General features: G+C 24.0%; 1 protein-coding gene across 4 annotated transcripts in view; it reads left to right on the top strand.

Annotated features, from left to right (window-relative positions):
* LOC129611068 (calcitonin gene-related peptide type 1 receptor) overlaps positions 1-12,060 on the top strand; it is a 58,289-nt gene extending 46,229 nt beyond the window's left edge. For 3 of the 4 annotated variants that reach the window (XM_055523998.1, XM_055523997.1, XM_055523996.1), the window contains exon 10: positions 11,925-12,060. In XM_055523998.1, coding sequence (XP_055379973.1) covers positions 11,925-11,969 — 45 coding nt within the window. In that variant the 3' untranslated portion in view covers positions 11,970-12,060. Of the gene's footprint in view, positions 1-4,646; positions 4,965-11,924 lie in introns of all 4 variants that reach the window. The other variant, XM_055523995.1, reaches the window with a different exon arrangement.
* The last annotated feature ends 3,039 nt before the right edge of the window (positions 12,061-15,099 follow it).

Genomic DNA, 15,099 nt, shown 5'->3' with positions numbered 1-15,099 from the left:
TGTTTGAAATCGACTAAAAGAAGTCAATATTGTCAGAACAATTTCCGAAAAAAACTTTATTATTGTAAATGCGACAACTTTTAAACTAAACACAAACGTTAAAATGAAGAATTTAGTTGAGTTCATGTTGGGAGATCTTGCGTAGATCTGAAAGTGTTGTGGGTTTTTGTGACAACACTGCAAAAAGCTGATCACTTTCTTGTAAAGAATCTTAAAAGATCTAATCTCATATTCTCAACATGAAAATTATGCTGCCAATAATCAGAAACTGACACAACCTCAAAATGCAATTAAAAAACTATAATTATTATAAAGTGAAGATGGGGGAATCAATGTTATTTAAAATTTTAATTATTTTGAGTAAATTTTAAAGGCATTATTTAGTTTCAAAAATTTGTTGTCATTTATACAATATAATTTACGACTGTTTTTAAAAGTAGAGCTGATTCCTTCAGTTTTTAAATTTTCTAATTAAGTTTTATGATCAGCCAACATAAACTTAACCTTTCGATATTGTCCGACACATACTACAGCTATCGTGATTAAATCATTGGTTACCAAAAATTTAGTGCTCCTGTTAATCATTGCTCGAACAGTTAATTATTATCCCAATTTAATTATTCCAACTGTTAATTCTATTAATTTATTATTCTGTTATTATAGCATTTAATGTATGTTAATATTATTCCAACAGTTAATTCTGTTAAACATTATAACAGTTAATTCCAACAGATGTAAAATTACATGGACAATAATGATTGACGTATTATTCCCGATGTCAAAATTAAACAATACTTTCAAAATATTCTCATTTTATTGAAAAACCTGTTATATGTCCCTTCAAGTGCTCTTGTCATTATTCTTAAAATTTTATTCTAATTGCATATATAATTGTTTTCTTAATTCTATAAAAGTGAATAATTAATTTTAACATTCTTAACAAAACGATTATGGATTCATAAACACTATCAATTTGAATTGATTTGCCATTGTTATTGTAAGACGTACGTAATAATATTATATAAGTAGTTGATAAATATTTTGATGGTACTCGTATAGTATTCTCGTACAATGACTCTTTATATTTTTCTCACAACCTTTATAAACATAAAATCTCATAATTTTATACGATCTATTTGACCCTAAAATAATAAATCCATCATTATTACATATCTTATTTTATAAGAGGATTCTTCATCTTTAATTTTGCTTCAATAAAATAAATATGAAAATTTTAGTAAAACTACAACCACAGCAAAGATTAAAACCAAACAAACCGACTATCACAATTAAAAAAAATTTATTTGTGTTTGTAAAAATTTCTTTCGCTACCCTTAAAATTTCTTCCTAGAAAAGTTCAATTCCTATACTGTTTATACACAAATTTGATACTCATACTCTACTGTTACTTCTGAAACTATTAATTAAATCTACAAAGTCAAGTGGGTTTTAAGTTTGAATTTCAATAGAATAATTTCAAATAATATATAAAGAGTCATATAATAAATTAAGCATGATTAACAAAAATTTGCCCCTTTTGCCACAATCAATTTAACAGATTAAATGCAAGTTTTCGTCTTGGTAACTAAGAGAAGCAGTCATATACAATTTTCAATACAATGATTTCAACCGTAATTTTATTCGACAACATAAAAATTTCCGAAATCTTTTAAAAAATCCTTTTTGCGAAAATATCAATAATATTACTTTAGAAATAATATATTCACCCACACATTGCAATTAATAAATGATAAAACTTTAACCCCAAAAACTTTTTTTATTTTATTTTGTAAAGTGGTGAATGAAATAAGTAAACAACCAGCTGTATGACACTTCTTCAGAGTGTATATTCGTTTTAAAATTATTATAAATTATAATTTTTTATGATACTTCATATTCCACTTGTTCTATACCATTTATTTTAATCCATTGTCTGACATAAAATGAAAAATTTGTACGTGCTGTAGATTTAAAATGGGAAAAATAAAAATGAAAAATGCAAAAGGATTCACAATTCCAAATTTAGAATGAGGTTAAAAACTTTAAAATTTTTATTCTTGATTTTCTTTTTCTTTTTTTTGTCTTTTATTTATACAATTTCACTTTTTATTTCCAAACAGTGTTATCATTATGGCATCAAAACAATATGATAGTTTTATAAAAGGAATTATGAATTACAATTTACATTCATAATATTGCTACTAAAGTCACCAAAAATTATTACCAATACTGCGCGAAATATTATTAATATTACAAAGAATATAAAATTTGGGAGACGATTTCGATTTTCTTGGTAAATATAGCAGTAGTTCTTGATAAAAGGTGGAAATCAAAAATTTCCTTGTATTACTACACCACATTCTATGCATACATTCAAATACTTGCATTAACTTTGTTAATTATTTTCACATACTTTTACATCCAAAACGCTGCAATTTTCGAAAAGAAATACTATTAGTTACGTCTTACTATCTAAAACGATAATGCAAAGGCAAATTCCTATACAAATCTTTTCTTTCAAGAAATTACAAGCAATATTACTAAAAGCCAGGACAAATTTTTGGAGATGACTAAAACTTAATGAGTTTTCGAAACCCAACTGTATTATGTTGTTTTGGTATATTTGATTCAAGGCTATGCAATTAATTTCTTTCAAAGCTCCTAATATAATTCCAAATTGTTTTAGCCCACTTAACTTGTGAACCTGTTTTCAAAGTTATCTTGAAGCCATGATCTTACCATGATCATTAAAAATGTCTTATGTCTGCTTTTTTAATATTTTTTTTTTGCCATTTTGTGTTGCCTGATGTAGAAACCATATGAATCTTGGCATTTTAAATTTTTGTCATACATACGTGCCTTTTTAAAGTTGTGATTTTTGTTTTTCCCAAAAATTTTATATTTTATTATCAAACTTTGGAAAAAAAAAATGACCAAATAACTTTTACTACTGTTGCGGTTTCCATCATAACATGAATTCCCACAATTCAGACAAATTAAATTCCATGTCATTAAATAATATTTTAAAAATGTTTGTTGTATACTCAAGCTGTTATTCTGTCCTCAACAAACAAACAAACAAACAGATAACCAAATAGATTTGAAAATTGTACCCATATTAAATATTCATTTTACCTTTTTTTTTTAGAGAATTTATTTATTCATTTTAGTGTTATAATTTGATATAGATAAGGTTAGAGAATTTAAAATGTTATGTGTTAATTTATTTTTAATAATCCCATAAATAAATATTAAAAGATATAAGAGTATAAAAATATTTATTTTCAGTCATAATATGGAATTTGCATTACTTACGCCATTTTTTTTTTGTAATTTATCCATAGGCCATAAATTTAAATTGATAGTTCGTTATCAAACGAATTATTATTACAAAAAAAAGGTTAAAGCGGTTTAGAAATAAATAAACGGATCAATTAAATGAAAATTGAAGTCCTTTTGGAAATGGATTCAAAAAAATCCTTTCAAATTATATGCATGACAAATTGGACTTTTATTAATAAAAATTTTATATACAATTAAATATTAACCCATTTTTGTTCGTGTGGTATCGTATCAGTACACTCCTTATAGGGGTGTATGCGAACTGCTTAAAATAGGCTTGCATAATGGATTTGAAAAATGCATTCAGTTGCACGAAATTTATTAATTAAATTATAGAGAACATTCTTGAAATTTTGAAAAATAATTGAGTTGCTTTTTTTGACAGTAGTATAAGCCCATTTTTTCATACATTAAGATATTTAAGAGTTTGCGTTTTACAGCAAAACTGCTTTTGTTTATTTTATACCTAATTAAAACTCCATTGAAATTGTAATTGTTACTGAGGAGAGTAGGTTTCTATAGCTCATCAAAATTATCATTAACTTAATCTTTTCAAAAAGTTGACTTATACCACTTTCAAAAAGAACAGCTCAATTATATGTGACTTACACAGTATTGGCCAAAACTAAAGCAATCCTCTACCACAATTTTACGTATTTATACATAAATTTTAAAAATAATATGTACTTCTTGAATTTAATATTATTTTTAATAAACTAGATATAGACAATAGAAAAAATTAATATTTAGTCACACTATTCATTAAAAAACAAAGGTCGCCACAAATTTACGTATTAGAGAAAATTTAGCATAAAAAATTTCTTCAGATTTTTTTCAAAATCTTAAATAGAGCCGAATTTTGAATCCAATGAAGCAGGGATCCTTTAAAACTATTGTTCAATTCAACTATAACCATCTTATATTTGAACATGTTAAAGTTAAAAATCAGATCACATAATTAAATACTCCAAAAAAATTTTGCAATACATTTCTCAATAATTAATATAATTTTTTTTCAAAATATGAAATTTTGTTAATTTTATAAAAAGTTTTTGAATGTAAATAATATTTATTAATGTTATAAAATGTTGCTTTGCTTTTATATACTTGTATATATACCAAACTAAATTTATATTGAATGTAAAATATTTTCCCATTAATATTAAATAAAATACTAATCTCATATTATCCTCACTTATCTGCACCTAATGCCACAAATTTTAAATTAAAAATATTTTCAAAAACAATATTGTATATTATATATAAATAAAATATATAAATAAAATAAATAATAATATTTTCAGAGAATTTATAATCGAATGCTAACTATGCAGGATCATTATTTTATAAAAAGTAAAGATAATAATCATAGTACGGCAACAACTCATATAGATATTTCAACTCCAGTAACACACGCAGCATGTCTACAAATAGATGATGTAAAAGATACGACATTATAGAATTTTTAGAAACTTTTAGAATTTTTACAAGTACTATTCTAAACCTAAATTATTATAATAGTTTCATAAATAAGAAAATTCAATTTTATAATCTTCAAAAGTAATATTTTCCAAAAGGAATTTCATTGTCCTTCTTAATAATATATATACATATATAGAGAGGTAAGTGGTTTGGGTAAACAAAAAAAATGCTATAGATAATGTGTGTTCTCTTTGGGGCTATATATACTAACAACACAATTATAATAATAACTGGTTGTGTGCGAGCTTTTATTAATTAAACTAAAAATTTGAATTGAAAATTATTATGACAAAAATTGATTATTACCAAATTTGTATATGATTAAAAAATATTATAGAATTAATTCTATAGAATTATTAATTCTTTCCTGGCACGCTCCAAAAAATATGCAATAAAATACAAAAGTATATCGTCGGCAAAACTGTGATACCATGTAAGTGCTAATATTTCCAAAAGTACTTTACCAATTTTCTGTTTAGGAAATGTCAAACAATCCATCTTTTAAATTTATGAAAATATGAAAATTATTTAAAGAATATGTAATTATTTATTAGTTTTTACTGTTTCGTAAATTTTAAAGATTGACTGTTTGAGATTTCATAAACAGAAAATTGATAAAGTACTTTTGGAAATATTTGCACTTACGAGGTATCACAGTTTTGCCGACGATATGTGAATTTTGCTTTGAAATTACAAAAGATTCTTAAAAGAAATTACAACTGCACAATTTATTGACTACTAAAATCTAATTCAAATGCTTCTAACACACTTTAAGTAATGCGCTTCCAATAATATTACAAAATTACTAAAAGCTGTGAAAATCTCAGTTTCTCTGTCATAAATTCGATCAGAACCAGAAGCTTTAATTATTATTTTAATAAAGCTAAACAATTTCAAAAAATTTTCTTTTAAAATTTCTGAATTATCAGAACTTTTTTTATTTCCTACGTCTACAATTATAATCATCCACTCATATTACCAATTATTTTACATGTTATTCATTTGTAGTTTCAGTTTATTGAATAGAAAGGTTTATTGAAAATATGTTATGTTTTCCAAAGATTGCATCTAATAATCAGCTTATCAATAACCGGATTATTGAAAACAGAAAAATAAATTAAAAAATAATCAAATATTGAAATCTTGTTACACTTGCAAAACTATTTTCTTTTTTAACATCTTTTACAAGCAATAGAATGAAATTAATTTTTGCTTTTCTTTTTTAACAAAGAACAGACGACAAATTTTAATTTAATCCTTTTTAGTTCCTTTCACTTTATTTAATTTATATGCAAAATATTATAACTAAAATAATTTTGTTGTGAACAGAACATACGAGAACAAAACATCGATTGGTTTCCTCTTTTAGAATATAAGAAATATGATGTACGTAAATGTTCATTATTGTTTGGATATGGTCCAAAATACAAATTACATTCCCCATAATAAATGGAATTGGATTTCCGTACAAATTTGATTAATTCATCGGTTGCACAAAGCTTATTTGCAAGGCAAATTTCATCAAAATCGGTTACCTTAAAATTAAGAGGTGAAAGTGCACAAAAAGACCAACAGGCATCGATACGGACTTTCTTTCAGTGAGAAAGTTATTTCTTTACAGTTATCACTCCTTTTTTGAAAACTCGACTATAGTGAAATTTAATACGATAATCAACAACTCTCTTACTCGATCCAGTATTTAAATTTATTGATTACGTTCAAGAATTTCTTTGTCATTTCAATATTATTTTAAACATTTTTATTATGAGTAGGTAACAAGAATTCGATATTATAATGTTTTTATAGCTAATATAATATAATAATTAAGTTTCAATAATCCAATAAATTAAGATTGTAGAACTGATGTCAAAATTATTGTAGCATAAAATACTTTATTTTTCTACTTCACTCATGAGTAAAATTACTGTTATATCAAAAATTGGACATGCTTCTACTAACATTAAATACCAAGGTATTTATTACTTCATATATAGTACAGATATAGAAATAATCACTATAAGGATTCTTATTTAATTTAATTTCAAGCTTAACGCAATCAGCACAAAGAACATTAAATCATTGGGTATTGTTAATAATTTTTTAACTAAATTTCTGATTTAAAAGAAAATTTTCGAAAGAACCTACTCGATTTATTTGCAAAACTATATTGTAACATCAAATTACAGACAGCTTTCATTTTAAGGGTACCTAAAAATAACATTTTAAAAGCTTAATACTCCAATTTGAGAGTATTATATGAAGCGGTGTATAACGTATGACAAAATGTAAAATAGCAATATAATAGTGAAATTGCGTATAACAAACTCATTTTGACGAATCTTCAATAAGATTTATTTAAAAGACATTATTTCAATAATAATATTGATCTCATTGTCAAAAAATTTAAATGCTACATAAATGTGACTGCAAAAAGTTCAATAATTGACAAGTTTTTTTTCATAAACAATCTTTTTGCTATTATTGTCAATTCATTACGTCAATTTCAAAATGTTGCCAATTAAAGTCAATACTCAATTTGTATAAAAAAATATTTATTTCTCGGAAATGTCAAATGCATCATTCTGTTCACATCATTTTGCTCTCCACTTCTTTATAATTCCATTATAATAGCTTATTGAAACCATGTTCTACACAATCATACTACAGAATATGTTCAAGTAAATAAATTTGTCAATCAATAATGTGCATATATGTATGTGCATACATGAACGTAGAGTCATTTTTGCTTCAATATTTAATGGCATAATTTGGGGATAATTAATTTCAAAAAGAAAATTTAATTTTTGTGAATAAATTCTGCTTTAAATTTAAAATTTTTTAATAATACATACTATGCGGTGTTCACAGAATACAATAGTATACGAAATAATGTTTAAAACAAGTTAATGGTAATGGGAAATGAGCTTTTTATATTCATTAAATATCAAATGATTTCCGATATACGTATGTAGATAGTAAGATTTGTTAACTTTTTCAAATACTTTTAATGAGTAATTTACTTCGTTAATATAAATACAAAATTTGCAATGATCATAGTATAACAACTATGACTTCAAGAAGAAGCCATCCTAATTTCAAAATATAACAGTTTTATTGCATCATCTAAATATTAAAACTTTTTAGCTTAAAAATATCGAAATGTGGCACTTTTAAAATGAACTGGTTTTTTGAAAGTAGTATAAATCCACTTTTTAAAAAGACTTAGTTAATGGTGATTTTGATGAGCTATAGAAACCTTCTCACAGTTACAATCACAATTTAAATAGAGTTCTACTTAGACATAAAACAAACAAAATATGTTATTATGCTCAATATTTTTAAATTGATTCAAATACAAAACCTTAAATATGTCAATATATGAAAAAATGGACTTATACGACTTTCAAAAAAACCAGCTCAAATGTTGTTTTGTAGATGCGATTATTGTATAGATGCGATAATTGTATAGGTGCGAAATACCCAAAAAACAGAACGTTTTTAAGTACATTATAAATTTTCATGAGCTTGAATATTTCATCGACTCATCATGAGCTGTATTAATATAAAATGTGCACTATTCTGACAGTTACTGCGAACATTAATGCCTGGCTATAGCCACATGTTTTGAAACGGATTCAAAAAAGAGAATTAATGTCGAGTTAATAAAGGGTTTTAAGACGAATTTCCAAACTTACTAAAAATTGACTTAATTAAATTTTATTTATTGAATCTTTAAAGCGTAATTTAAATTTAAATAAGCTTATATGTTATTATTAAAATTTTAAATATGCCTAACAATTAAAATACTCGTATAAGTAGTAAATTGTTATAACACTATATAATTTTATTAATACTCTCAAATTAACTATATAAAAACTAATTCTTTGTAAATAATATAATTAAAAAAAAAATTTTTATTAAAGCAAAGCAACATTAATTTTTAAATACAAAAAAAAATTAAACTTACGTTTTTTTCTACTTGTATACTTATATAATTGTGGTTCCTATTAAAATTTCCTAAAATAACTATATGAAAATTTTAATATTTAATTTTTTTATTTATTTTCTATTTCCTTTTACTTATTTATGTATTGTGCATTTTGAAAAATTTTTTTCACTGTTGTATAAAATTTTTTAATAAACATTTTTAATGTACACTTACTTTTTTTAATAATATTAATGTAAGAAGTTCTTTTCCTTCTTGTACATATTGTATAAAGTAAAAACTATATAAAATTAAATTTTATTAAAGAGCTAACAAATTATTTTCTTTAAATATTTTGAAAAAAATTGAAAATTTATTAGTAAAACTATTTAATAAAATGTTAAAACACAAGAAAGAGCTTGAAAAACAAATTTTATAGAAAAAAAATAACAAATTGAAAATTTTATTTTAACAATTTCCGCAAAGCAAAAATCTTTTATATTTTTTATATTCTATTTTATAAGCGTTAAATATCTATTTCTGCAATACTATACTATAATTACATTTATCATACAGATCACATATACACATACACATATTTGTATATATAACATCATAAAATAGGTGTGGACCATTTATAATTTTATTTTTTTTAAAAATTTAAAACTGAAAAATTCACTGATTTTATACCATAAATTTATTTAAATTGGTAACTTGTTCCACTATTTATGAGAAATATTATATCATTTCTCAATGTAAGAAGGCACTTCTTATTGTGGCACATAATGGTATCTTATCATGAATCGCACTTTTCGAAACAAAAATTTAATGGTAGCATCAGTGTTGCCAAATAGATTAGCCCAAATATCTAAAATTTTTGATCTTCAATTGAAGTTCAATTGAAAAAAAATAGGCAACCAAAATATCATGATTTCAATTTAAAACAAAACAGACGCTAACAAATATAAACGGAACAACTATAAAAATGGTCGAAACAAAGTTTCACGCTATAATTGTTTCAAAAATTTGAAATGTCGCATTAGAAAAGGATTGTTTGCTGCCACCCAAGCTTACCATAGTAAATTAATAACGATTTTGCAACAGCATCGACAAATGATCATAATAATATGTACGTCATATAAAAACAACTTCTTCAAATTGCAGAAGAAGTCTGTTTTCATTTCAGTTTTATTCTAATGATTTTTTTAAAGAGGCTTATATTCAACTTGTTTCCATCTTCGTCTCTAAAAATTTCATTATGGTATCAAATTTAAGTTCAATTAAATATTTTCAATCCAGTCATAAATTCTTTTCGGGATACTATGTGAATTTTTTGAACAATTGATTCCGGTTTAAAATAATACGACACATATGTACATCCGTATATATGTTACAACTTCTTATTAATCCAAGTAGTAAATTATAGTTGGTCCACCCTTTACATTAATAAAGATTACATTATTTTGTTATATAATTTCTATTAAGTACATTTTTCTTTTCATAATATTTGCACTCCTCTATTGTACATAATATTATTATTATTATTATTGCATAACATACATTTATATAATTCGGAAACATTTTAATATTCCTGCTACTATACAACTCTTATTAATAACCATTATATTAATATCATTTATAATATTTTTATTATTATTATTATTTTGTATATTTTTATATTATTGTGAATATTTTTCCTGTTTTTTTTTTTTGTTTTTTTGGATTCTTTTTAACTGATAGTATGTTAAAACATTATCATTATTCACACTTTTTGTGCCATATAGATTTCCATATCCTATTTTTCATATTACGTTTTCCCTTCTCAACTAATGTAATAGCATACGGTTTTATTTATCAGTATGATAATAATATACAAAGAATTATAATGGTATAAACAAATACAAATTTTAATATTTATGCATAATATAAAACCTAAAATAAATATTAGGTAATTTTATTTAAATATTAACCTAAGAATGATTTTCAGATTTCCTCAATGTTTTCACCTTATTCGATATGAAGATAATTGTAATTTGCAGAATAACGTCTTTCCTACCATGTATTCTTGATTTTCTCCCTATATTTTTACGCTTTTTATTCACCTTTTATTTACAAAAATACTTGTAACATACACGCTTTCAATTCGAGCCTCACCATAAAATTTTATTTTTAATAAAGTTCATGATTCTTAACCTATTTTCTAATTTTTTTTCCTTTAAAATTCTAAATCCTATTTTCTAAAAATCTAAATCAAAATGTTAGCAATTTTTAATCGGAACACACTAAGTGCTATTACTTGAGATTTTTTCATTGTTAATTTTACTTGTTATACGAATATTTTTTGTTCTTAAATTAAAAAAGAAAACAAAACTAAGAATATTGTAGCTCAATCTCTCAATTTCACTCAAAAATTACAAAAAAATATTTAATATTATAACAGAGTTCGTTATTATAACATTATATAGAATTAGAATACAATATTCAATAACCATTATACGAGTACCTTTAGGTTATTGTTAAAAATTAATAATTAGAATCTATACTAAAGAAGTATTCCATTTATAGAAATAATATAGAAATTCATCACTTCGAACATAATATTCTTCTTGGAACTTAAATTCTAAGAGAAATATGAAAATGAATCTGCTACTGATTACTCCTACTATATACTATTAATCTATTGTACCAAAAATTATATATTCTCTTTTATCCTTATTGTAATCTGTTACATATTAAATATTTTTCTTAACCTTAAACAAATCGTTTTATTTCCTTTCCATTATCTTATTTCTTATATTAATTTTTTTTCTTTCTTTTCATACTTTTAACATTTATTGATCATATTCTTTTCTATGTTTTCTATACATTTTTATTCCACCATAATAAAAAAAAACTTCTTCCTTGAAACTTCTCCCTTTTACATTCATATCCTTTACAGCATATAAAAGCAAAATAATAATTATAGCATAACAATAACAAAAAAAAAATTATATAAAAAAAAAACATCATAACAAAACAAACTTTTCTTATTTTTCATTTTCTTTTTTTTTTTTTAACTTATTACTTTCTTACTTCAAAAAAATACAAGCAGAAAATTAAAACAAAAATATAAAAACAAAAAATACAAAAAAAAAAAAGAAAATTTTTGAAAAATTAGCCTCGTTTCGATTTACAGTTTGTACGTTGTGGACCACCAATGCCTGGCGAAGAGAAAGTTTGACTAAACGATTTTTCTGGCCGTAAATTCAGCCGTCATAAACTTTCATTATCAAAACGTTGTCATAGTATTAGTGGTGCTTCTAATAATTTTGTTGGACGAAATAATAATAACAGTAACAGTGGTAACAGTAATATTGGTAGTTGTAATATTAATAGTGGTTCTAATAATTTTACATCGAAACAATTTGGTAAAAAGCAAACATTTATAAATGGTGCAAGAATGCTTTTAAGACGTAAAACAATTGATAATTCAAAATTTCATCATCATCTTCATCATCATCATCATCATCACAACGAAGAAGATTCAGAAATGGAACATTTACAACATCATCAACCATTAATAATTGAAGAAATTTCATTAGTTGAATCAGCTGAAAAACGACCAGAAATAACAGATAATTTATTAATATCAAATAATGTAGTAATATCAACAGTAACAACAACAACAGCAGCAACAACATTAACAACAACAATTGCTGATAATTTAATAACAACATCAAATAATAGTATAACAACAACAACATCATCATGTATTGATAATCATATTATTGATAATATAAATGATTTACCAAATAGTAGTAATTGTAATACATATAAAATTGATAATATTAAAAATGGTTGTGTAACAACAACATTAACTACTACTACAACTACAAATACAACAATGACTACTAGTATATTAAATAATAATAACAAATTAAATAATAATGATAATTTTAGTGATAATAATTTGAATACCGATGATAATATAATTCTTACAGATGAGGCATTGTAAATATTATATTTAATTTAGGGAAAAGAGCAAAATAGAATTTATATTTTAAATTTAATAAATTTACAAAAGAAAGAAAAATTAATAATTTTTAATTAAATGTATATTATAATTATTAAGGATTATAAGAAGAAAAACTATCAAATTTAAAACTATATACAAGTTGATTCACCAATAAGTTAGGAGGCCTATGCCGTCGGATAGAGGGTCGGAAATGACTTTAGGCAGCTGGGCAAAATTCTGATAAGAGGATTTTGAAAGTTTTAAAAAAATGCATGAGAAATTGCCGGGACAAAATAAGGGGGAAAAATGAGAGATGAGGAAAATTTGAATTTTCCTAAAGTTCGAATGCTTGTATTTCCGAAAAACGTGTTCAATCAAAAAACCTATTGCTATTTATTTAAAGCCCTCTTAAAATTCTTTCAAAAATTATGAATTTGAAACTTCTTTCTTTTTTGGAACGGAAGTTATTGGCAAAAACGCTTCATACCAAATTTTTGAAAATTTCGTCAAATTTTCTTAAAAATCCCTGTCCAAGCTCGGAAACGGTTCCGATTTAACACTATGTTCCGAGCAAAAATTTTACATATTTTCGACAAGCTATCCCTTGGTATACGGATTCTAACTTTTTGGTGAATCACTCTATATATATTTATATAAGTTTGTACATATACAAAAATATGCATAAGATTAAACAAAATTTTGTTATTTCAATTTAATTAAATCTTGTCTGAAATTGACCCGATTTCTAACAGAAAAGTCAAATTAATTCGGACTGTTAAATTGTAGTTTACGGCTATTGATTGCCTTTGAGAGTACTAATACTATTTATTAATGATAGAACATATGTCATAGGAAATTGGAAAAAAAATTATCACTACAGTCTGAAACAACTTGATCCTGAAGCTTTCAGAATAAAATATTCGTGGGATGGATTTGGTTTATAATAGAAGTTTTTTCTGCTTTCCCTTAAGATTTTTTTAAATTGAATTGAACAACAATGTTTAACTTTTGTGTAAATCTTTAAATTAAAAACTCTGTATATATAAAAAAAAAAAAACAAAAATTTTATTATAAGTATGAAAAAAAAAATAAAATTTTTTAATAGCAGTTTAATTATATTTGTGAATAATTGTGATAAAAAAAAATTAAAAAAACAAAACAGAATTTTTTGATATTTTAATAAAACTCGCTTTTTTATACGTAAATTGTAAACTATTAAAATAAAACAAAAAAAAATATTTTTTTTTTCTAGATTTAAAATTTTTTTTGAAAATCTTTTAAAAATATTATATGTTATTGCCGTCGAATTTTTTTTAAAAATTAATTTAAATACATGCTATTCTCAAATTGACAAAGTTACTACTAAAAGTTGGGAAGAACAAAATACTTTTTCTTTCTCATAAAATTCAATTTTTATTTCTTATTCAAAATTTCATTCAACACTTCACTCATGAGTCAAACTATTTAACAAAAAATTAAAATTTGTTTGCTTTTGTAAGAGAAGCTTTCCTGGATGAATCAACTCTTTCCTGGAACATTTAATTGGGTATAGGTGCAAAAATGCCATATAGTGAAATCAATAGTCTTGTACTCCAAAAAAAAATGAAATATGTGTTGTAACATTCGAAATCCGCAATTAAAATCGTTGTGACCGCAAGAAAGTCCTCCGTAACACAAGAATAACAAAGGATAATTAAATAAACCGAAAAATTTTTGAAAAATTCGACTTATCGTTCGATATTTTATTAATATTAAATTGAACTGATATACGAATTTGCAAAACATTCATTATTCATTATTATCGAGATTAAATTCTCATCTTTTTCAGATCATGAATGAACTTTTACACCAATTAAATTTTTACGTATTAAACCCATAATTGAAAATACGGGTATTAAAAATATTTCATCTTAAAAGTACGGATTCCTTTGATATTATTGATAATTGATTGACAAAATTTTATGAGGCTTTTTCTCTCTAAAAAAACATCTGGTTCCTGCCACTATGTGAAGCACACTGACTGAACTGTATAGACTTTCACCGTTACGTCAGTGGCAGTGCCATTAAATTTTTTTCACAATATTTAATATCTTTCTTACTAATTTAATACGCTTATTTAATAAAATCTTCAATTTTAAAATTATGTTTTAAATACTAGCTCTACTAGTCGAGTATAGTTGATAACAGCAGTTGCGTTCATAAATTTTCTTTTCTACGAAATGCCATTTATTTTTTTGCTTAAATAAGCATTTATAAAAATGTATACAATTACTTTTGAAAAAAAGGATATTAATTAATTATTTCATTGTACTCTATAATTAAAATAAATATGCAACTTGTACATTTTATACCAATA

This window comes from Condylostylus longicornis, unplaced genomic scaffold (genome assembly GCF_029603195.1).
Source record: "Condylostylus longicornis isolate FDR11 unplaced genomic scaffold, ASM2960319v2 ptg000048l, whole genome shotgun sequence".
NCBI classification, from domain to species: domain Eukaryota; kingdom Metazoa; phylum Arthropoda; class Insecta; order Diptera; family Dolichopodidae; genus Condylostylus; species Condylostylus longicornis.
The sequence above is the reverse complement of the archived record's forward strand: the minus strand, read 5'-3'. Positions and strand labels throughout refer to the sequence as shown.